At 37.0% G+C, this 24,316-nt stretch overlaps 1 protein-coding gene across 1 annotated transcript in view; it reads left to right on the top strand.

Moving 5' to 3' along the window:
• The window catches only part of DISC1 (DISC1 scaffold protein), a 193,626-nt gene that overhangs the window by 95,199 nt on the left and 74,111 nt on the right, over positions 1-24,316 (top strand). Inside the window, exon 9 of the mRNA XM_027657391.1 lies at positions 477-665. Coding sequence (XP_027513192.1) covers positions 477-665 — 189 coding nt within the window. The remainder of the gene's footprint in view (positions 1-476; positions 666-24,316) is intronic.

The raw sequence follows: 24,316 nt of genomic DNA on the forward strand, positions 1-24,316 counted from the left end.
TAGAACTCCTCTTGGCAGCTGCTGGTGGTGGTACCTTGGGGTCTAGCAGGTTGACAGCCTTTGTTTAAAAAGTACTGTGAATTGAGGTGTACTCCAAAAGAAGAAAATGGTCTCACAGATCACACCACAATGACCAATGAATTGCAGTTTGGCGTTTCTGAAGTACGAACCCTTAGGAACAGGTTTCCTGCAAAAATATAAATTGTATCAATAATTAAAGACAATACTATTTCTGTGTATGTAAGGTCAAATCAGTTACAACAATTATTTTTTTTTGTAATATTAAAGAAATGGATGCTTGCAAAGCAGATTTTCCTTTTGGTTTTCTTTTGTTCCCCCAAAATTGATCTTTCAATTGCTTTTGGGAAGTATAATTGCCTAATTTCCTGGGATTGCTATGTAACCTACTGATGTTGCAAGTGTCTACTTCATTGTCTTTTTCCTCTTTCTTCCCCCTGCCCCCACAAAACATGCAGGAAGTAATTTTGGCACTGCGAGGGATCTTGCAGAAGAAATAAGGTCATTAACATCTGAGAAGGAGGGACTGGAAGGACTACTCAATGAACTGTTGGTTCTGAGTGCCAAAAATGTCCGAAAGTTAGAGAGAATTAAAGATGATTACACCAGACTGAAGCAAGAACTTGAGCAAGGAGAGACTGCCTTTGGTAAGTAGTTCACAGGCTGTTACAGCTTTTTACTCAGTCTAGAACTCCTGGAAGTGTGCTGGGTTTGATGAATCGTTCTGCATTTTACAAAACATACTGAATGTTCTGAGGAAAGTTTGGCCAGGACCTAGATAAGCAGTATGCTCAATGTCTCCTCAACTGTTTCCACTGGAGTTGAGGGAGGCTTGTGGGAGAAGGGATATTACAGTGATATACAACTTTTTGAAATCTCTCTTAGGCCAGTTCTCAAAACCTTTCTTTTCTAAACCGTTTTTATCACAGTGATGATGGTGCTGTGCATGTATTCACATACAGAGGAACATGTAGTCTTTGATGCAGAAGCAATAGGTGTAGCCAGCTGTGACTAAAGGAACATGTTTACTATATACAACTAAATGTTTCTTGTGTACATATATACCATATTTGGTGGTGGATCTGAACATATGAAGTGGAAGGGATGCCTGATTCTGAAAGCAAGAGTTCTCATAGCAAATTTAAGTTTGAGAGAGGGTTTAAGCAGCTTGCAAAATGCTGCTCTCCTATAACTGTAAGCAGTATGCTTGGGTTGTAGCGTCATGGTGGAAATGGGGAGGTCGTCTGCAATTACTGGGCAAGTTACTGACAAATGAGCAAATAGCGAGGTCATTCCTAGACTTTGCTTACCCTCTTGTCTGCTGTACTCTTTCCTGAAGTTAAGCAGATAAATGGCCTTGCTGCTTGCTTAAATGAAAAGACTGAGTAACATTTGACTGCCTGCAAATGTATAGTTACTATAGTTACTTCCATAGGTATAAGTATAATTCCGAGTTACTTTAAAGCTCTAGGGGTTTGAAATGTCTTTTTTTTTTTTTTTTTCAAGATCTTATGAGCAGTAGGTTAGTATTTCTTTATACCAAGTGGATGAGCAGAGCTATCTTGGAAACAAAAATATTTGTAGGCAACTGGATACATCTAAGACTGTTTTAAAAATGAATAGAACTTTATATGTATACACACTACTAGATAAGAACTTGTCTTTTTAAAATCTAGATAAAAATTTTAAAAACTGTTTCTCAAATTTAGTGCACTGTGATATAAAACCCACAAATGCACATCAGGCAGTGCTTTCTCTTTACTTGCATTTGCAAGAGAGTTGAAAAGGGTTCTAACCTTCTAATCAGTCCATTTTGTTTCTCTTTTGTTTCTAGGACAATTAAACTTACTATACTTCACATGTATTTCTCATTTGTATTTTTCTTCACCAGGGTTTTAAATAAAACCTGTACAAGACTTTTGCTGAAGCAATGGAATTTGTAGCAGTTCAGACTCTTTTCTTTCCCTGTTGCATTTATGTAGCAGTAAGGAGATGTCTTCTTGATCTGATACACTATCCCACAATTTATGAAAATAAATTTCAAAATACTGAGTGTTTGCTATGAGAATTGTTGTTTTAATTTATTGTGACTCTGTAGGCATAAGGAGAAATTTATCCTTGTGTAAAATAAAACTCTGTCAAGCAGATACTAGTCATAAATACATAAATTGAAACATGAGAGATTCCTTTTTTCTTGTTTCTGCCCCCTTTACATGTGATCTACACAATTTTCTTCTTTAACAAATGGAAACTCCCTTAGGTTTGAGAACACTAGCATGAGTTTGATACCATCGCATTTAACAGAATATGAGCCTTCTGATGCACTCTGGAAATCAGTATGCAGTTGTTGTCTTGAAGATGGCATGCACCTTTATGAAATCAGTGTTATTCAGCATTTTTATGTTTAGAGAATAAAGCGTAAAGAGTTGGAATACAATTTTTCTACCATTTGTTTTTGCTGTTTAAAAGAACGGGAGGTGTGTTGACTTTGTCTGCGCTGTGAAAGATGGAATTTGAGTTGGGTTAGCTGAGGTGACTTACTTCACAACCTCAGACTTGGTGTTTTGTTTATGCCAGTAAAATCTGTGTTGCTGTGGAGGAAAGCAGTTTTGCCTTTTCCTTGTGTTCCTGCCCCAACCCGTACACCAGGTCAGGGTAGACAAGAAACCTGGTGTGATCTAGACATTAGAATGCCCGTGTGGCCCACCAGTGTGTGGTGGAAGCACCAGCATCAGCACGAGGGGTTCAGCAGGGCTGTGGGACTTCTGATGGCAAGGGGTGTTGACCCGTTGGTTTTGGTGACAGTGTGAATTTTGGGAGAGTAAAGTGTGACAGGAAAATGGCTCCTATGATGCTTGTTCCTTGAGCAAGTAGGGCACCACAGGTTCAGTTGCTCTGTGCTGTGAGTAAAATTAGTGTGAGTTGTATCACTGCTGGTGCTGCCCAGTCTTGGTTAGTTTGACTTAAAGCTGCAAGCCAGAGAGAGAAATCCTTTCTCCATCTAATTCTACTAGCTGAAGATGTTAATGTTTTCTCTGTTTCTGTTAATATCTGTTTGCCCAGCATTTATTAGCTTGGCCTGAAGGGCTCTCTAACTGAAACAGCAAAAATGGTCAGGGCTAGGCTGGCTGATCTGTGTCCTGGTGTGCAGTAGGGATGTACTTGTGATTCCTTCTTGTGGCACACTTCTGCTATGCTTTAGCTTTGCTATGAAATAAGTGTCCATAAACTAAACATAGGCCAATGAAAGCGATATGGGGAAAGAGGTCTCTTGATCTTTATGGAGTGATCAGGCAAGGGGGAATGGCTTCACACTGAAAGAGGGTAGACTTAGATTAGCTTTTAGGAAGACATTCTTTATTGTGGGGGTGGTGAGGCACTGGAACAGGTTGCCCAGAGAAGCTGTGGGTGCCCCGTCCCTGGGAGTGTTCTAGGCCAAATATGAGGCTTTGAGCAACCTGGTGAAGTGAAAGGGGTGTTGGAACTAGGTGATCTTTGAGGTCCCTTCCAACACAAATCTTTCTATGATTTTGATCTTTAAAGGCTTATCCCAGTTTAACTAAGTCAGTGGATTTAGAAGTCCTTCGCTGTAGAAAGGAGATGCTTTATTTTTCTTTAGTAAACGTAATCAGATCAACTAGAGCTGTTATCTCCTCAGTCTTGCTTATGAATTGTTTCTGGGGTGTTATCCTATACTTTCCCTGCCTTAGGAACCCTCTCTCTTTTTATATAGCACCTCTGCCTGGCTATTCCTATACATGTCTATTTCTACATCATCTACAGTTTGAATTGTTATGTTTCATGCCTGTGAACTTCTTCAAAACTTTTTTTTTTAAACTGAAGATAATACTCCTTTGTATAGAAAGCATTCAATTAAAAAGATTAAATGCTAAAATATGTGCGTATGTTTGTCTTTCTCTTGAGTATAAATTGGTCACCTACTTTTTACTTCACTAATAATTGTTGATTTCTCACAGTAATGCAGATATAAGGAAGCAGACGTCAAGGGAAGAGACTTAATCACACAATAATCAGAGCTGGAATTTTAAATAGGACACATCATTAGCATGTTAATGAATTTTCTCACTCTGTGCCAGCTGCCCAAGTATAAAAGATATTGCAGATGTAGTGCAAAAATCAGGCTTGGCTTACTGCACTGAGAGCTGTCAGTGCTCCCTGTAAAGGAAATTTGACAAAAAGTCCTTTTGTATTTTTAGAGATGCTCAAAAATGTTTTTCCCATTGGATAATAGAAGCATTGACAAGTAATGCTATGTATTAGCATTTTAGGATGAATAGTACTAATTTGCCCTTTAGACATTGACTTTCTTCTGAGGCCATTAAAAACGCTTCTGTAAAAGTGATCAAATTTTATTGTCATTTTATATATAGGAAAGCCAGACACTTAGAGGTCATGTAATTTTACCTGAAATGGTGGTGAAACAGTTTCCCGACTGATGGTCTAGCATCAGTACAAGTCCTGATTGAATCAATCACTTGCAATAAATAGATGTGAAATCAAGTGATACTGTGATTTTGTGTGAGCTTTACATTCTTCTAATGGTAGCCTAAGACATAATGGTTCTGGGGAAATTGCTGAAGGTCTTGTATTTGATTGTTGACCTGCCTTATAAAGTCAGAAGGTTCTTTCATGGCAAGGAAGAGAACTGCTTTATAACCTGGAAAAACCAAACTTGTGTTCCAGACAAGTGAAGCTTGATTACTTACCTGTCTGCCAAACTGTTGGATTGCACTTATAAGTCCTGCCTTGTAACCCAGGGCTGGAAATGAAACATATCCTCTTGTTATTATTACCAGTACTGATCGGCAAGTTTTCCTGCCTCATCTGTTGAGTTCCTTTTTTTGCCGCTCTCAACCTTTTTCTGGCCCTATTACACTTTCGGGAAACCATTTCCTAGAAAGTAGTGGATGTATGCACAAAACCAGGGAGCACCATGTTTCCTGATCAAATTGCTAGGTTGTGCTTGTCAAGTCATGTTAAGTAGAGTTTCTATACTGAATTAATTTCTAGAGGAAATATAAAATAAAGGCTTTCATGCACATGAAAATAACTTTTTAACGCTTTTTAAAAAAACCCTCTTGTTCGAAGACTGATACTTCAGTCTCTACTGCTCAACTCTTGTTGGCATCCTTGAGTTTTATTGTCTTAGAAATTGCTTGTGTAAGACCTAAAGCTCTTACCAGCCTGCTTGTACAGTAAAGCTTTCTGGAATTGAACAGATATATTTATTAAACAATGAACTAGATGTAGCAGAGGGGTTTCTTGGGAAGCTGGAATTTTCTTTCATGCTCAGTTTTTCTTTCTTTTGTTCAATACTCACACTGCATGCTTGCACAGAATGTCTTACAGCTTTTTGTCCTCATAACAGAGGAGAAACCTATCCTAGTCCATTTTTTAATTTGCTTTTTTAAAAAAATAAATCTGTGTTTTGGCTTAACTACTTAGGAATAAAATGTATTCAGAATGTACTTCGAAGAATAACAAATTATTCTAATCTTTTTCCAGTCATTGTTTCAAAAGCTGCATCTTTGACTGTTATAGAGGATGCAATTAATTAGTCTAAAACTTAATATTGTGTGGACAGCAGAAACCACTAGTGGTGCTGCTTAAAGTAATGCTGGCTGTTGCATACTGAAATATTTATGAAGAGCAGGTTCTGTGCTCCATGTACAATTGCATGGGATGTGATTTATCAAACTGTTAATGACCATTTACTGCAAAGCATTTTTATTCTTTTTCAAAGACACATTTTTGTTCTGACAGGTTCAACAGTGAAAGTCTTATAATAGAAACGCTAGAAGCACATGCAGTGTGCTTCCCACTGGGAAATCTACCTTTTGTTTGTTTGTTTAAATATTTGTTTTTAATAATAACTATTATACAAAAGCTTCTCTTTTTCTTTTCGTAACTGATCTTTTTGAAAATGTCTAAAGATTATTAACAACTTTACATCATTTTTAATTGTTGCAAAAAAATACAAACTCAGAATCTGCCTATGACATGACCAAAATGATTCCATTTTTTACTTAAGTGATTTTTCAGGTGGTGTTTTTAATTTTCTTCCTCAGTGCTAGTTTTTCTGCACCAAGTAGGCTTTTCATATTGTTTCTGTAGTTTGTGTCTGAGCGATTATCTGATTTAAAACTGAAAAGCCAAACCTTTTGATTGCTTCTGTTTAAATAAATCATTAAAGGAGAACCACATAGTGTGTAACAGATGGGCTTCCATGAGGAAGAGGCTGCTCTGAGTTTCATTGTGTGACCACTTCTAATTTGTGCAAGATGATTATGTTCTGCATGTCATACCTGTGTGAAACGCTTGTTGTCATTAAAGTGAGTGGTGAAATGGAACAGCTTATTGCTTGTGTCTATGACCATCTCTACTTAAATAGTGATCTTGTCAGATTTAGCCAGCATTTACTCTATTTAGCTTTCACAGAAGGTATAAACCCCTCAGTGGTGATGCAGGAAAGGTACTGGCACTGCAGCTTGTGTCATCCTTTATTCTGAGCTGACGTTCAGCTGATACTCCAAAGTAGTGCTTGGCAACCTTCTGTTGGGCAGCATGGAACAGTCATGTCCACATAAGAAAAGCAAAGGATAAAACAACAACAACAAAACCCCCAAGAAGCCCAATCTTGTGGAGTTCCTTTTGTTTTGTCGTGGCCGAATACAGCATGAGTAATTACACTCTGCTCATTAGTACAGCTCTCCACTGTTTCATTTGAAAAATTGGAGTTTCTGCGTTTATATGGACTTGTACTGTTATGCTTATTCTGTGCTTGTTTGTGTTTCATTGATTGTGTGAGCATGAGTAAAATTTTTAAAGCAGTTGGGATCTTTTAGGTTATATATACCCATATACATCTTTTGATCTTATGATTCTGTAATGGTAGTAACTGCATATCAAATTGTTGTCAAGTTTTGAGGATCACATTCAGACTAATGATTTTCATTCCACATCATATCTGTTAAATATTATTTAACTTTTCAGTAGTTGAAGGGGGGGAGGAGTTTGTGTGTTATGGAATTGCCTTTTTTGATAAATATTATCACTAGAATTTAGTAACATATAAAGAATCAGTTCTGCTAGGCATTTCCTGTAACTAAAATCTCGAATAAGTTTTTATTTCAGATGTCTATTTTTGTCAGGATTGAAAAGATTGGAAACCAGTCTGTTTAAGCATAATTAAGCTTGCCATATGCCTTGAGTCACTTGTAATTGTGTTTCTTGAAATGGTGATTATAAAGGTCATCTTGTCTGATGGTGTTCATTTAAATATGTAAAATACTTTGATTTTCACTTGGAGGATAGAGGTTTAGTTTGTATAAATGTAGTGGAGGTATTAAATTCTGTATAATTAGATGCAAATATGTGTAATGTAGGAAATATGAAATACGTGTTCAGGCAGCTTGAACTGACACAGCAGCTTGGTTCAAAGACCAAGTCTTTTGATCAGGGCCTTTCTATGTTGATGCTCAAAGATGAGCTTCTCTTCTATCTCTTTCTTTCGAGATCTGGAGGTAATAACTTTATTGAAATGGTTTATATATCTATGTAATGCTTTATAGACAGCAGCATGATGTAATTGCGCACAGAATAATAACTCCTGAAGTGACCTAAAACTGGTTTTGCAGTCAGAGGGGGACTGATATACCAGCTGCAAGAAATAGAGCTTGGTCTGAAGTTTTACTCTAACTCTCTTCAGGGAAAATGAAAAATTTCATCTTTTACTAGGATAAGCATAAGGAAATCAAGGTTTTGTAAGTTTAGTGCCACAGAAATGTAGAGTGTCTCTGTTAAAATCATGGAAATGCAATCCAGTGAGGAAAAGTGTTTCTGAACAGCTTCCTGCTGCAATGAGAGATGGGCAACCTCAACCCCGTAATGCAGTGTGCATACTTCAGTGTACTGGTGTACATACAAACAAGGAAACAGGCAACATATTCATCTAAAATGCTGTTTCCAGCTATATATACAGTGTATTAAACTTTTGGGGTGGGTGTCATATAAAATTATTCCTGGTTTGCCATCTCTGCTCTAGGTTTCTGCATTGCTCTGCTTTTTAGTTCAGCTTCTTCAGCTGACTGCCTTGCAACAGAATAAGTATGAAGAAGCAACACAGATGAGTAAATTTGGAATAACTGTGGAAGTGTAGATCACCAATTTTAATCATTCTTCATTAGATTCTAATTCTACAGCTACCTCTTCTGAGATACTGGGCTCAGATAAATTTCACAATGTTTGTTTTCCTTAATGACTATAGCTAATTTCGGAAAGAATGTGGTTCTAAGGTGCCAGACAGCTAGGATTAAAAAACAGAGAAAAAATAGTGTCTTCTCTTCATTGGACAGATGGAACAGGTTCCCATGTACAATTCAAACTACTTTAGCATGACACTAGCCCTGGTGACGACCAACAAACATTCTTGCAAGTTTACCACTTCTATAGTTTGAGCAGCTCGTGTTATAAAATTTGTTTTATTTCACTGTGTAACCCCTTTCCTGGTAGTATACAGGTGCTGTTTCTACATGTTATATTAAGAGAATTCTAGTTTTGGAGGAAAGATATTGCATGTGACTGGAGCTGTTCAGAAGCAGGCAGAAAGCTCTGTCTGGTGGTGGAATGCCCAGAAGAGGATCAAGAAAGTGATGACCTATGTTGTTACGCTTAACAGATAGGATCAAATTAATTTTCAAAGAAAGGTAAATACTACTTTCCTTGTCTCACAGACAAGGTAGTGGAGTTTTGGGTTCTGTTCATTTTACCGTTTCAGGTACTACCTGTATGTATTTGGTCACGACCTGTTGGATGGGATTACAGCATGTATTTGACAACTTGATCCTGAAACATTAATAAGCTGGAAGTACAAAACCAGTTTTTGGTCTCTTAAAAACCTGAAGCTTATTGAAAAAGTCAATGAACAGTTGGTCTGGCATTCGCAGGTTTCTTTAAATTACATTCTTTTTGTTGTTAATAATGTCATACAGCATGGTTTTGCTTTGTTTTCCTTTTTTTTTTTTTTTTTGACATTGTTCAAGTTAGATTAACATGGTCAGGTCCCAGAAATGTGCAAAGGGCTCTTTAGGATACTTTGCCTCATTTAGCTTCCTTTGAGGATGAGCATAGAGATGGATAGAATATTTAAGAAATAGTGTCAATTTGTTTTCAAGTAGTACTTCAGTGAAACCAGTTTCAGGCAGTTATCCTTCCAAATACTCAGAATTTCTGCAGATTTAAGATAAAAATAATACAGCACTTTATTTTCAGTTAATGTTTCAGATTTTATTTTATTTTTCTGGCTATAAGCAAGAAAATGTTGGTTTGGGTCATCTGGGATCACTGATGTAAAATCGATGTCCTAGAACAGGGTTACACCACTGCAGAGAGTGAAAATACTGTTTAACCTTTTAGTTGCAGGTATTTTTTAGATGTATGTATTTTGATTCAAAATCTTAGCACATGAATACATTTCCACCTAAAAGTTTTCATGGAAGGATTTTGATAGTATGCAAGTCTAATTCTGTGCTTGCATAAATACATGCAATTTGTAAAGAATTGTACCTCCTTACATTGATGGTAAATTCACTTCACTGACTGAATAAAAAGTCAGATATTCATTTTTCTGAGGCATTACCTTTAATCTTTGCTTTGATATTGACTGGTAATATTCAGATACAGCACCTAGGAGTATGTACATTTAAGCAAAAGAACCCCCTAGGATACCATTCCATTTGGAATACAAAATGTCCTTCATGAAATACAGGTTTGTTTTCTCAAGTTCTTGTTCCTCTTTTTCCTCAAAGTAATTTCTGCATCATTCTTTCTTGTTTTATTGATTTAAGGCTTTATTTGAGGTATTTGCAAATACAGTAGTAAAGACACAAGCTAAATGAAGGTTTCTGTAATTAAGATACTGTAAAATAGAGATGTTATCAACCTTGACTGACTTTTCACTTAATAATTATATACTTACAGTGAATGAAATGGCTATCTGCTGGATAGGTTGTTACTTCAATTACCACAGAGTTCCAATCATGCTGCAGGCTATATAACCACAGATATGTGGAAGTATAACCAAATCTGGCATAATGGATAATATTTATCAAAAGATGGGGCAAGTATAATACCAATGATAAACCCAGAATAAACCCACTGAAATTGTAATCCTCTCTAGAACAGCTGGGTTTTGTCCCTAAAATTAGTTTAATACTACATGTATTATCCTAAAGAAGACTTTACAACAGAAAACCTCTTCCAATTGCCACCTTTTAGCAAGATACAAAAGCAGAAATGCAGAGAATTTAAATGGAAGAAAGAGAGATTATTTGTTCTGACAATGATTCCCCAGAGAAAATGTATTTTCTGTTCTTGGGTTTCTTCTGTTAAGCTTTTAGTCTTTTTCTGTACTTCCATTAAATCCTGACTGATTACTCTGAGGCAATGGAAATCTTATTATTTAGAGCAGAGTTAAGTACTTTCTAACTCCTGTTCAGGAACTGAAAGTTTTCATCCAAGAATTTTCCTCCTCTGTCCTTGGAGACATAAACTGGAGTAAAAGGCAGAAAACCAAAGAATTGCTAATGCCTGGAGTTAGGAGCTGTAACTCCATGTCCTTCAGTTTGATTTCTCTTCTTACTCGAGCAGGAACAGAGAGAGTGTGCTCATGATTCAGTTGATTTGGGCCACAGTTTCATTGTATGAGGACTAGAGGTAATCACTGCTGCTGTTACAACTCTGTTGTGAGGTCTGTGGTCTGCAGACTCAATACTTAAGCACGGGAGACGGTAGTGGCAGGCTGTAGTATAAGGCCCTGGGATTTTGTCACCTATAATTGCGAAGAATTTCTGGCCCATGTGCAGCAGGTGCTCGTGATTAGTATTATTTCCGATTGCCTGCCAGAGTTCAACTGATAGGCTGAGATCATGTAAGAAATGTAAGAAATACATCAAACCGGATATTCGAAAGATTGCTTTTTTTGTTGCTGTGTTTGAACTCTGTTTTTTTTCTTTATACAAAAATATTTAGCAGACAGAATATAATTAAAGCTTTGTATGATGCTAACTGAAAAGAAGATTCAGTCATCGTATTTGTGTGATATCTTTGGTTTGATGTGCGTGTTGAAGGCTTGGGTAAAGATAAACAGGCATGTTTGCCAAGCTGCATAAGATTAAACAGTTCATTACCTGTTGGAATTATCAGCTGGAAGACACCTTGCATAATTTGGACTACAACCTTTATATGCTTTTGGCTGGACTATTCCTCTTATCTAGTGAGGTGCATTGAAATATAATTAACAGTGTGAGCTGGAAATGACAGGCTGAAACTATGTGTATTTTTGTGCAGATAAACAATCCTGTATCTGGATCAGAAGTCGTAGTAACGTTTTATCTACTAATTTGTTCCCCGGTTCCTGTGTTCTAAAACATTGTACAGAGAAAAATTATCTGTGCTCAGTGCCAGAGAAAAGCAAATAGACACCAGCCATGTCTCCTATATGCTTGACTTTAAGAACCTTTGGAAAATGTTAAATCCTGCAGTAAACAGCAGTAGTTGTAGATCTTCCATATTCTTGTTTTTGAATGTATTGTTGGAGAGAGAATTTTGAAAATACCTGGAGGCAGAAATTCTGATCCATTGATATTAGTAAGTGTTTTGCCTCCAGTTTCAGCAGAGGTCAGGGTTTCACTTCTGGCATTCTACTACATCGAAGCCGCAACATTAATTTCTGATCTGAACTGCTTAGATGCAAGTCCCCTTATTTTGATGAAAGTGCTGTCCACATAAGAAAGAGCAGAATTTGGTGAGAAATTCTTTTAACTAGGAAATCCTTCAATCTCATCACAAATGATAAATTTTGAAGTTGGTAGGCCTCTTCTGTTAGAGAAGAATCAGTTATTTTATTTTGTAGATTTTAAGCCAAATGCTAATTGCTACTGATTTTTAGTTCAGTGAACTTACAGTCCTTTGACTTTTACAACTAATTTATTATTTTAGGATGTTGTTTCTCTGTAGTTAGGAGAAAATAATTTTTTTACAAGTAAGAGCATTTGCAATGTGGCATTTCCAACAGAATCACCTGTAGCATTTATTCTTGTTACTGCAGTAAAAAATGACCTGAATGAAATGTATTGCTCTTGTAGTTTCATGTTTCCAGTGTGCAGTCTTGTGGGTATATACATGTCCTTGATCTAGCTCTTGATCTGTATAGATGTTCTTTGATCTATTATCAAAATAAAAATTTGCTTGTGCTAGCAGAAAAATATTAAAACCCCAGTGTCAAGTTAATTCCTTCTTTTCAGTACCTGTGAAAAAAACCCTGTATGAGTACCAGTGTAATGTATCATTGTTCATTAGCTCATGAAATGGTCCCCCATGTTCTTAGGTGGGAGGATAGTATTCCAGGAGGAGAGATACCCTCTAAATAAGCCTTAGATACTGGCTCAAATATCCAAAATGGTTGTGTCCTTTTTAGGACCTTAGATTGCAACGCAAAGGCATAGATGTGAGTATTTATTAGCTTAGCTATTTTTTTTTTTCTCCATGTCTTTTCTGTTTATTTGCTTAAGTAATGCCAGTCTTGGGAAAATTTAAAAATAAAAAAAACTCTAGAGAGGGACACAACTATTCCAGCAGCTTTGTAGTGTTGAACAGAGCTTCTGACAGTTTCTGCCAAGTACATAGCTTTTTGTCAGCCTGAAAAACCATGGATGGTGTGTCAGCATCATAGCTCAAAGATACTTCATGAGCAAACTGACCAGGACTCAAAAAGATTTTGTCTGCAACCTGTCTGCAGTATGGGTTATAGACCACAGGAAATTGAAAAAGAAAGCCTATGTATTTGAATAGTTTTTGCCAAGGAGGCTGGTTAAAACCAGTTGCAGGTATGAGCCATCTCTGTTCAGCTTAAAGAACAGAAGTCTGAGATTGTTTGGCAGCCTACAAGTACCTGTTCAGAGAGCAGAACTTGATAGTGGAAAGATCATTATGGTGATAGACAAAATCAGAAGTGATCATTTCTAATAGCTCGTAATTGAAGCTTGACAACTTTAGATTAAAAAAAACCAGAGTAATTCACCTTTTATCTGACAGGACAATTAGATTTTGCCAGAGTTAGAAAAGATTGTTGTAAGTTTCCAGTAACTCTTTGGCTTTTTTTATATCTAGATCCAACTGGAATCAATTCAGAAAAATCTTACTGCCTGAGTTTTGCAGATGAACAGGATCATCAAATGGAGTAACTTCTGTTAAACTTGTGTTCTGGAACTGTTGTTTTATTAATAGAATGATAACTAGAGTAGCTATTCCTATTTTGGTATTTTCTTTGATGAATAAAGCCCAGTGTAGAATGATAACATTTTCTGTAAGTGTTACAGTTCATTGGGTCCTGCAGTAATTCCTGGTTCTCTTCCTTCCTGCTTTTTTCTTTAATTTTTAAATTACTAACTCCCAATACTTTTCAGTCTCTGCATGGTTTACTTTCTTCTCCAGCTTACCCTATATGAAACTGTTTTCTTACAATTCAGTAATTCATTGAAGTTCTGTTTGTCTGAGCTCCTAATCACATGGAACACAATTTCATACCTTTTCCAAGGCAGTGCACAGTTCACCAAGACCACATTTTTCCTACCTGATTTATTTATTCTTAAAAGAAGATGCCATACACAAGTCTTCTCTGACTTGTGTAATTCCTCAAAGGCACAAGTATGTAGGTGTTTGCTCATTCATATGCAACTTGCATTTTGCCTCTCTTGGTGACCCCTGCCGAGGTTAGTTATGTAGCGTATGAGTGGATTGGTTATGGAAATGGAGACTGTAAGGAAAGCACAGGGCATTTTACAAGCTGTCTGCCTGACCTTGAAAACCAATATTCACTGGTCTAAATGGAAGAGGTATTCACAGGTTTGCAGGATAAAGTACCAGGGCAGCAGGATCTTTTCCTGTGTTAAATACTTTGTTACAGCACTAAAATGCTGAACTGTGCTGAGAACCATTAGAGTATACATTTATTAGTTAGTTCTGTTTCTGTAGCATCCTCCTGTAGCATACCAGGCATACTTTTACATCTTTCAAAGAAATGCAGTGAAGTAAAAACAAAAACAACAAACAAACCCACAACTGTCTTTTAAATTCTTAGGTTTTTTCCCCTTAATTGTTCTTCCTATTTTTGTTATATGTTTACTTTCATTGTAAGCCTTCAACTTCCTAAGTCCAGTTAACATGTAGTTCTCCTTTGTCGTTTATCTTTTTTATTTTTCCTCATCTCTGTTCAAAAATTTTGATTTTTCTCTATTTTTTTATTTGTATCTGTGTATGTACAAAATAATTTATTATGCTATTCTCTCATTTCTAATAGTTTTTCTAATTCAAATGGTTCCTGAAGTAACTTTCACGGACACACTTTGCTGTTAATTTAATTTCCTAGTTTGTGAATTATTTTTCATATCTTTATTCTTCTCCAGTTTAACTGAGCTTTTTTGCATGCGATGCTTAACATTACTTCTTTTGAAAAAACATGGAGACTAGGTTTCTTGTTTCAGTCCACATATTGCAAGTCTGAGTTCCAGATTTTTCTTTCCATTTGTGTCATCTGTGACTTGGTGGTTAGGTGGTTGGTTGCTCTAAAAATTACCAGTACTTGCTGACAAGTAGTTTTTTTTTTTTTGAGCCTACATTTGTAGTGCAAGAGACTAATTCAAATGGGAAGATATTTATGCTTCTTTCTCTTCTTCTGTGGATATACTTTCTTTATTTTACTATTTGTGCAGTGTAAACCACCAAGTACTAACCAACCATGTTTCATTCCCCAATCCCAGTGTATTTGAAATTCTTGAGCAGGAGACCCATCTCTGTAGTCCCAGGTCTTTTTCCTGTTTCAGAACAGGCAGATGCTGTGATGAAGTGCCTTCAGTCAAAATACTGCTCTCCCTTGCTGTAAGATGGTCTGCTCTTATCAATGATAACCAGACTAGAGACAACACTCTGTGCAGCTCTCAGGTGGACATGCACTGTCATAGGGTTTCCTTATCACAAACCCAGTATTTTTCTTACCCTGCCCATTGTGGCTGTTCAATGTGACATTTAAAGGATTTGTGGTGGGGTAACCCTGGCTTAGTTGTACGATCACACATCACAAATGAGCATTTCCTTCGGCAGTGCTTTCCAGGTTCCCATCTGTTCTTTCAAGTCCCTGTTAGAAAAAGGCCTGTGTTGAGCTGCGATGAAGTACGAAGCTCTCAAGGCAGAGTGTAATGATCCCACAGAGTAGTATTTCTGCTGTATTCAGCAGCAGGGAGCCCAAGATGACTTGGCATTGGAATTACTATTTTCTGTCTTTATGTCCACCATGGCGTTTTGCTGCTGAACAGTAGATCTGGTGATAAACTTGTATACTTAACATGTGTCTGGAAATTACATTAGCTGTAAAGTTTAAAAAGGCAAAAAGATAGATTTCTGGAAATAACCTACCTAAAGTGATTGTATAATGAAGAATTCTCCTTCAGTACATAGTATATATACTCTTCAGTGAAGAGTATATTTTTCAGTGAATAGTTTGAGACTGAGTATTGTAAGCCTTTAATGTTATATAATAGGTAAAAGGCATAGTAATAGATTTGGTGTCTAAGAATAACTCTGTAATAAGTGGTTAGGTAGAAAAAGTTATCTGACTGTCTAGCAGTCAAAGGTCACTAGTACAGGAAAAACTCATTTAGCTTTTGTTCTCCATTCCCACTGTAGGTGATTGCTTTCTTCACACGTTATTTTTGTTATTTTGCACACCATGCGTGAGTGACAGCAAGCTCTTAAACTCTTCCTGGCTTTGGCAACCATCCCCTTTCCTCTGTAAAATGACAGTCTTTCTGTATGTTTTGATAAGACATCCTTTAAAAGAGAACTTAATCTGCCATCATTTATTTTATTAGATTGAAATATGTTAGTGCTGCCCCCTTTGCTGAGAGTTATTGCTTCAACAATCACAGGCAAATCTGATTTACTGTAAACAGTTATAACAGCAGAGTGGGTATGTGGGCCATAAATTGATTGGAAAATGGGTGCAATTTGCTAGCAAAGAGGAAGCAAGATTAAGTTAAACTGTTGTAGCATTCACTGGAGTCTTGCCCCATCAGCTCCGACAGCTTAACAAAGTACGAGAAGAAGCCTTATGCCAGTTTGTTCTTTGCCACTTACTTTGTGCCTGTGTTATCAGAGAACACCAAGAGGCACTTCTCTGCCTGGCAGGGTACAGCACTGGCTCAGCTCACTTGTGACTGGTAATAAATCAATTGCAATGAAGAAGAAAAAAGGAAAGAGCCTGTTCCTCCCTTGTCCTGAGGTGGCAGCTGTGATTTGGATATTGCAAATAATTTATTTTTAATTTTATCTAATGAATTGGAAAATTGAGAGAAAGGGAAAAAAAGAAGCTTTTGTGGAAGAATTTAAGTGGCAGTAGGGAGGAGGCACGAAAACCAAGGATGTATTTGAAGAGAAGGTGTTGAAGATTGGAAGCAGCTCTTGATTTAGTAATGCATGAAATGTTTCTTTTAGCCCAAAGCAAAGCTTAAGTCTCCTCCCCTTGCAAACCTCCAGAGTCAAGTGAATTCAATTTTCTCCCCTCTTAAATACAAAGTGGGAGATCAGTGGTCCAGCACTATCTCAGCGTGCAATATCTGGATTTAGTTTCTCTTCCTCTAGGATTTGAATGCACCTCTCTGTGACCTGCTGGAGGTTGGTGGTGATTCTGCAGTATTTGCATGTGCTCTGGAGGAGGGGCTGTGCTATCACCTGTGTCCTGACTACTATACTAAAGCTTTCTCCTTTTAGGGGTTATAAAACTCATCCCTTGTTATCATTCTTTGCTTTTGCTAGTGCACACTGTCTCTGGAGTCATGGAAGTTGTAATTATGCAATTTATATGATTTATTGCTTGCACTCAACAGCCAGTCTGCACTGTTTCCATTGTTTCTGAATTGGATCCATTTGAAAGTTTGATGTTCTTACAAGTATCACATAAATATAATTATAGGTAGTGTAACACTATTGGCCAGTTTCATTTGGGAAAGAATTAATTTCAATAGAAAGTGTTTTCTAGAATGATCTAATTTGGAGAGAATCCTCTTGTTAGCTGAATTTCATTTTGCATGCGGGGTTAAAGTGTCACTGTTTTCATGCACAGGAGAGGTACCTCACTGCAGGGTTGATGCTGTGAGAGGCAAGCTCTGTACTCGTTAAGGCAGCAAATATCAAATTTTATGTTAAAAAAAAAAAAGGTTTTTTAATATGATGTATTTTCCACACGATACCATTTGTACTGCCTCTGAATGTTCCTTTTGACCTTGGTGAAAGGCTGTAATTAATCAGCAATTAACGTGGCCTTCCGAGGGCCGAGGGCTTTCCCTGCCGGTCCGGCAGCGCGAGGGGGCGGCATTGCCGCGGGAGAGGGAGCCCCTCTTCCCGGACACCCCCCGGGAGCGTCCCGCGGAATCCTGCCCTCAGCTTCGCATCACCAGCCTTGCGTCCTGCGGCAAAATGCAGGCTGGAATAAGATAAACCGACAAGTATTTCTTGGTAGCCAGATGTCCTCTTAAAACTTGATTTAAGGCTGTTATTCTGGGTTTTGAATTGCATTGTGTTCTGTCTGGGTTCTTCCTGAATGAACACCTTGCTGTAATATTCCAGATGGCTGTCATCTTAACAATAGATAAGAATTAAGAATGGTAATAGGGGATATTTTATTTAAATCCACATCTTTATCTTTCATTATGTATTCACATTCTATTATACCCTGGTGCTGTATTCAAAACACTTGAGGATTTAACAAGGGGAAAAATAACCATTTAAATTAGGATATTATGTCGGCACCTTTCCTGATGGTAATTATTTTTAAGTAGTTGTGCAGTATGGAAGAACTGGAGCTGTTTCACACAGAGGAGGATGCTTCACAAACTCAGATTTCTGTTTGAATTGTAGTTATATGCTGAGAGTTAATTCTGAAAGAGAAGATGAACTTACATAATTGGGTGGGAAGGTGTCACAAAGAGGTGTGCTCACAGACCTCATGTGTGCTGCTAAAGTGATGTGACTGAGCAGAACCTTGTTAATCACATTAATAATAGATTCTTAAAATATCATATGAGCATACCATACGTTTTGTGCTACTCCTGCTGCCTAATGGAATGATATCCTACATTTCCTATATACCTGTTCAAAAACTGTATTGAGAAGTGTGAGGCATTTTTTTTTCTTTCAGATGCTGAACAGAAAAGAGCGTGGTACAAGCAGTTTAATAAGTAAAACTGGTCAGAATATGTTTTTGTAAAAGACTTTGCTAAGTTTTTTGATTTATTGGAGCATCACAGAAATGTTTTGCTGATACTTCTGACTAAAACTTTCTCAAGCAAAGAATGCAAACCATGTAGTAAAATACAGTGGTCTGCACTTCTTGCGCTGGTACCAGATTTCCTATGATGGATAGATCCACTTTCTCACTTTTCTGGTCACTGTCTCAAGGAACATTATTTCTTTCTAAGTGTCTGTTTACAAGTCTGGGTGTTGTCTATCCTACCTTGAAAATATCACAGTGCTGATAATTGATAATTGAAACTGAATTATTATCTCTGATCATTGCTGGTGGTGTTGCAACATGTAATGAAGCCAAATTTTGAAATGCCTGCAGAGTAATGAGTGATTGAGCTACATAAAGTGTTTTTTAATAGAGAACATGTTTCCTCAAATGTCAGTACAAGGGGAAAACAAGTGGGTGCCCTGACACTGCTGTAGATTTGTTTAGGTGTAGCCACTGTGTGCACAGAATTAGCCTTCTGTCATGATAATTTTTACTTACAGAGGTAGAATTATCATTTTCCTTAGGTGCTTGTGGAATTTGAGCTTGCTAAGAGAGCTTATTTGGTTCATAAAAACCGTGCTTAGTTTCAGAAGGACAGTTAAATGCTTCAAGTAACTGCTAATGAAAGACAGGCCCTTCCATGTCTTGATTTCCATCTTAATGATGGATTTGCTTATGTCAGATTTCTCAGTTGGTGATGGTCTAGATAAAATGAGTGTTGGTTGCTTTCCTTTCCTACAGCTGCGCCTCAACCTGTAGTGGTATTTTAGACCTTGATGGGAATTGTGCATGAGAATTAGCACTGCATTATAAGCATGGCACTTGAATTCTCTCTTAGGCTTGCTCCTGGAAAGTCAGGGTTTAGGTCCATTGGAATAGTGAAATGGAATCAGGGGGATGCTGATACTTTAGACTATCAGATATAACATTTTTGTAATCCATTAGGATGATGTATATTGTTAATTATTTTAATAGCCCTCAAGTGTCTGTCTCTTGACTACCTACCTTAATACAAACTTTTGGTTCTAGCATCTGTATTATAAATGCTACTTCAGTTTTCATAAGTGTTATTGCTCTCCTCTGTCTTGTTATGCCTATGCAACATATGATGCTGATACAGTGTCAGACTTTCTATATTAGTAAGAATTAATGTATTTTCCATTAGTTTGAACTAGAACTCAGTGACAGTGTGCTAGGATGAAAAAATAGATGGACCTGTATCAACAGGATACCTAAAAATATCAGTAATTTACCAAACATATAAAATATGTGTTGAGTGAAACCTTCCTTTTCAATACACTTACTTGTCTCATAGAAGACACTGATTGTTGTGTAGAAGAGCAGCTGATTGTTGCTGGTAAATCCAGTGTAGCATGATCTTAGCAAGGGAGTGGATATATAGAAGGAAACGGCCTGTAACCAAAGCACAGATTCTTCTTACTTAACATGGACTACCTGTGTGTTTTGGAGCTCAGCAAAATTGCAAGATGCGCATGTGTAGCTAAAAACCTCATCAGATTGATTGAAACATTTATATAACACCTCTGATCAATGGAGTGAAGACAATGTGAAATATGTTTTAGGGGGAGATATTATTATCTGTGTGAATCAATACAAGTGTTAAAGGTGAATTACTGTTTCAGAATATGATTGTTATGTTGAGGAATGCAGCTATTTTCCTTTCAGTGCTGGTGTTGAGCCATTTTTTCCTAGCAATGAAAGGAAAATGTGAATTGTGTAGTCAACCATATTGAAATGTTCTTTTTCCTCTTTTTTTTTTTTTTTTTTTTTCCAACAAGTTCGCTTTACTAGTTCTTCAGCAGAGGTTTCTGTAGGTGTGCTTATGGACCTCTGACATACAGCAAAGTTTTTACCAGAGTTGTAGAAACCAGGACTTTTACTTTTGTATCTCAATTTGAGGGTTGTGCTGTGAGCACAACTGAAAGCGATTTGTGAAGATCAGTTTAGGAAGAAAATTAACCCTCAGTTACAGTATGACACTGTGAAACACTTAGCCATAGATTTGTATTGACATTATAGGAGTATCTAGGATCAGGATGAAATGAGGGAATTAGCTATGAATGGGATGGAAATGGTAGAGGGTGATACAAAAAGAGGTTGGTAGTCTCTTATGAAAATCCTTAATAAGCAGGCTACTGTGTTACAGTCCCCATTTCAGCTGAGGTGATTTCTCAGGATCATAAAGCAAAGCAAATTTCACATGGAAGCTAATGTGAAGAGCACTTGTTCATAGTTTTCCCAAGTGGACAGTTTTGTGTCAAGATTTATAGAAGTCATTCCAAAAGTTGGTTTGCTGCTTTTGCTGGCAGATATGGAAAAGATTAAATCTGTGAAACTATACAGAATATCTGGAATTCAGAAAATAATTAAACTTATCTTGAAAGATTTTATGACTAAAATGCTTTTGAGGAGGAGTTTGTGGAGAGTCCATATTATGCTCAATAACTAATCTGTTTTATAAATTATCTTAGCATGTAATATAATAGCTGCAAACAAGAGATTAAATTGTAAAGTTATAGTTAAGCTAAAAATGATGGTTTGTTCCTCACAATAAGTTTGAAGGGCTGCAAAATATTGTGGAAAATGCTTATTAACGTTGATTGGTTTCACCCAGAAGATTAAATAGAAATTTTAAGTGATCTTTGGCTTTTTTGTCATTTTAATAATGAAGATGGCGTGATAGCTCAGAGCTTGGAAGGGCTAACTTGTGAGGAGGGGCTCTATATGGCTGTCAAAACAGTAAGAGTTAGTGGGGGTTTGTAGGCACTGTGTGGCGCTCATTGTTTTCCCTTTGTCTATGAATTGTCTTCCAGTTTTTGCAAGAAGGTGTACATACTAACAGCAGAAGAGATAGCATCTTTTTTTTCCCATGCTGCTGCTCACCACATTGTTGTATCATGAGTTCATGTTGAATGCAGCTGTTGCACATTGGTTTTCAGACAGTTCCGGTGTGGTGAGCACAGGGCTGTACTTTGAACTCCAAACCGGAGTGCCCCAAGCAATGTTCCATTTCCTTGCTTAATTCTAAAAAGTCGGGAATTTAAAGCAACAGAATAATACTGGGCTTCATACAGAGAGCTCTTCAGTTGTGTATTGACTCTAGCATCTAACACCTTGCACAGTTGCTGCCACTTCTGTTTTTCTTCACCCACCTTCCCTCCCTGCAAGTTTTTTGCCCCTTCTTTCACTGATAATTAACTTATTCAGATGCTGATTCTCTTTGGGTCTTTAACTGATTTCTAAAGAAAGAATCAACAAAATTTATGGGAATCTTGCAAGGATAGGCTTTCCAATGCAGTCCCAATTTTGGGTTTGTTTGAGATTTGTTGAGCTATGTCCTTACTTGTTGCTGTAGTAGCAGTATGCTAAAAGTGATATGGACAAATACAAAATCACTTGCGATGACAAAAATTCTCCTGTCCTTCTTTATTTAGAGCTTGTTTCTCACCAGTGTTACAAAATCTATTTGTAGTTGTTGATTTTGCCCAAGTTTTAGGAGTTGCAAGAAATGTATCTGCCTGCAAGGTATCTGCCACTTGACATCTGTGGGGGTGAAGCTGGCAGCAAGCTAACTTGGGATACAGTCATGTGTCTTGAGTGTCTCCCTTCACTTAGCTTGTTCAGTGGAGTAAGTTATACAAAGTGCTGAAATCCGGTTGGCTTCAACTAGGATTTAGACTGTTTAATGACATCAGTGACTATAAATAGAAGTGCTACATCTTACTTTCTGTATATTGCTTCCTATATCTTTCTGGACAGTTTTTAAAAAGTCTTGGATCATTAATTGTTTAATGAAAAGTGAGTAAAAAAGTATTTTTCCATCTCAGTAAAATCCTGTAATAATTTTTTTAAAGAAGTGTAGTTTTCATACTAAATGAAAATTTGACAGGAAAAATACATTTCTATGAACAAAAAAAGTCCTAAGTTATCCATCAAAACCTAGGGTTCATTTGATTTGATTATTGACGATTGAAAAGCTGAGCCAGTGAAATGCGTTTTTCTGAACATGTATTTTAAATTCTTCTAGATAATTTGTCCTTGGAAAGAGAAGCTACAGTGCAACTGTTTCTGAAGTTAGCAACTCTAAATGCACACAGCATTTGAGGGCTGTGGCAAATGAGGTAGTACAGTGTACTGTACTACTTTAATGTAAATTACCGTCCTGAATATCCATTTTGTGTACAGGGAGCAGTACACAACAGATGCTTCATACGCTTAACTGGGATCGTTTTAAAAACAAAGCATCTCTGTAAAACCTGTCTCTTCCTTGGCTATCAGTATTTCATTTAGTGATGGCTTTATTTCTCAGAAGAAAGTTCATCTAAGAGCAGCACAGACAGCATCTCTGCCTAAAAGCAAGTATTCAGGATGGTGGAAGTAGAGTTGTTAGGGGTACATGATTGCAAGCTGGAGTTTATAACTGTGAGTCTGTAATATATTAATATATGTGTGAAACATTAAATATTGAAAGGAGGAGTTTGTCAGAGGAGTGTCCAGGTGTGCCATGCAGGCTGCCAGCAACAACTTGCTCCCATTGATCTTATAAATAGTGCATGACTTATGTTTTAATTCAGAATACCTTAAAGGGCAGCATATCATTATGTAACTATGCATGTCCCTATATGCTCTTTCAAAAATTAACTTTGGCAGATAGTAAGACAGAGAGCAGACTTGTTGGCTCCTCACATGGAACCCACTTCTACAAGAGTTTTACATGAGCCAAAATAGCGTCAATAAATAGTGTGAGCTGTGAATGAAACATTTTCACGGGAAACAGAGAAGTATACTGATATGGATTTTAAATATACTTCGGTGATGAATTGTTATTTGAGAAGTGATGCCTGATTGTGCTTTTAAAGATGGTATCACGATGCATACAAATTGTCTGTATGTGTCTTTAAAGCACTCCTCGTGAGTGCTAAATTTTAATCTCAGTATTTATTTTCTTCCATGTCTCAGTAATTTGTATCCTCTGTCACTTCTTCCTGCCATTTTCTGCACTTGTCCAAATGATCTGGTTTTTTGTGTGTTCTGAGACATTTTCTGTGTTTGTAAAGTTCTTCTTCCTGAGAGAAGTAGGAGTTATTTGTCTACTGAAATGTACATGAAGACTCCTGTTACTAATGTAAGGGTTCATCCCTTGAAAATAATACTGCACAGTGTGTGCTAGCACAGACTTCTTCCCTGCCTTGGAACTGGCTATTATTTGTTGAGCACTGTCAACATGCTCAGTGCTGTGTGATACAAAGAAAGACGAGGATGGGATTTCTGCCCCAAAGGGTTTGCAGTCTGTTAGATGCATAGAACAGATCAGATAATGCTAAATATGGCACTGGTGAGATGCACAGATTAGTCTGAAGATGCCACAGATCTTTTTAATATAACTTCCTCCTTTGATGGATGTAGTCTGTGTTTTAATGAAAGTATAAAAATACTCTTGTCTTCCCTGAAGACTTTACAAAAAGCTACATCTGAATAACTGACAGGTAAGATCTATCATGCCAAGTTTAAGCTTATTACTAAGCCAACATATCTGATAAAGATGGTTTGCCTACTGGCAAAGAATTAATTGGATTTTATAGTTTGAGTCCTTTCTTTTGCTCCATCATTATTATCATGGAGTTACAGGAGGTAGAGATACAAAAGACCTATTAAGTCATCCAAGCGATAGGCTTCTCAAAGCCTGCCTTCTATTACCCTTCTTTTTTTTTCTTGAGCCAGACCTTTCTTAATTTCATCCTTTTATTCCTAATTGTATCTAGTTTTTGCCATGCTAAATAATTCATTTTCCTTTTTGGCATACATATTCTTCATATCCTTCTTTCAGATATTTACAGGTTGTTACTGTGCCGCCGGGAAAGTTGTTCCTTAGCTAACATTTATGCAGTTAGCTTTTAATGTCTTGATGTAATA

Source organism: Corapipo altera, unplaced genomic scaffold (genome assembly GCF_003945725.1).
Source record: "Corapipo altera isolate COAL_440 unplaced genomic scaffold, ASM394572v1 2c, whole genome shotgun sequence".
Classification (NCBI taxonomy): domain Eukaryota; kingdom Metazoa; phylum Chordata; class Aves; order Passeriformes; family Pipridae; genus Corapipo; species Corapipo altera.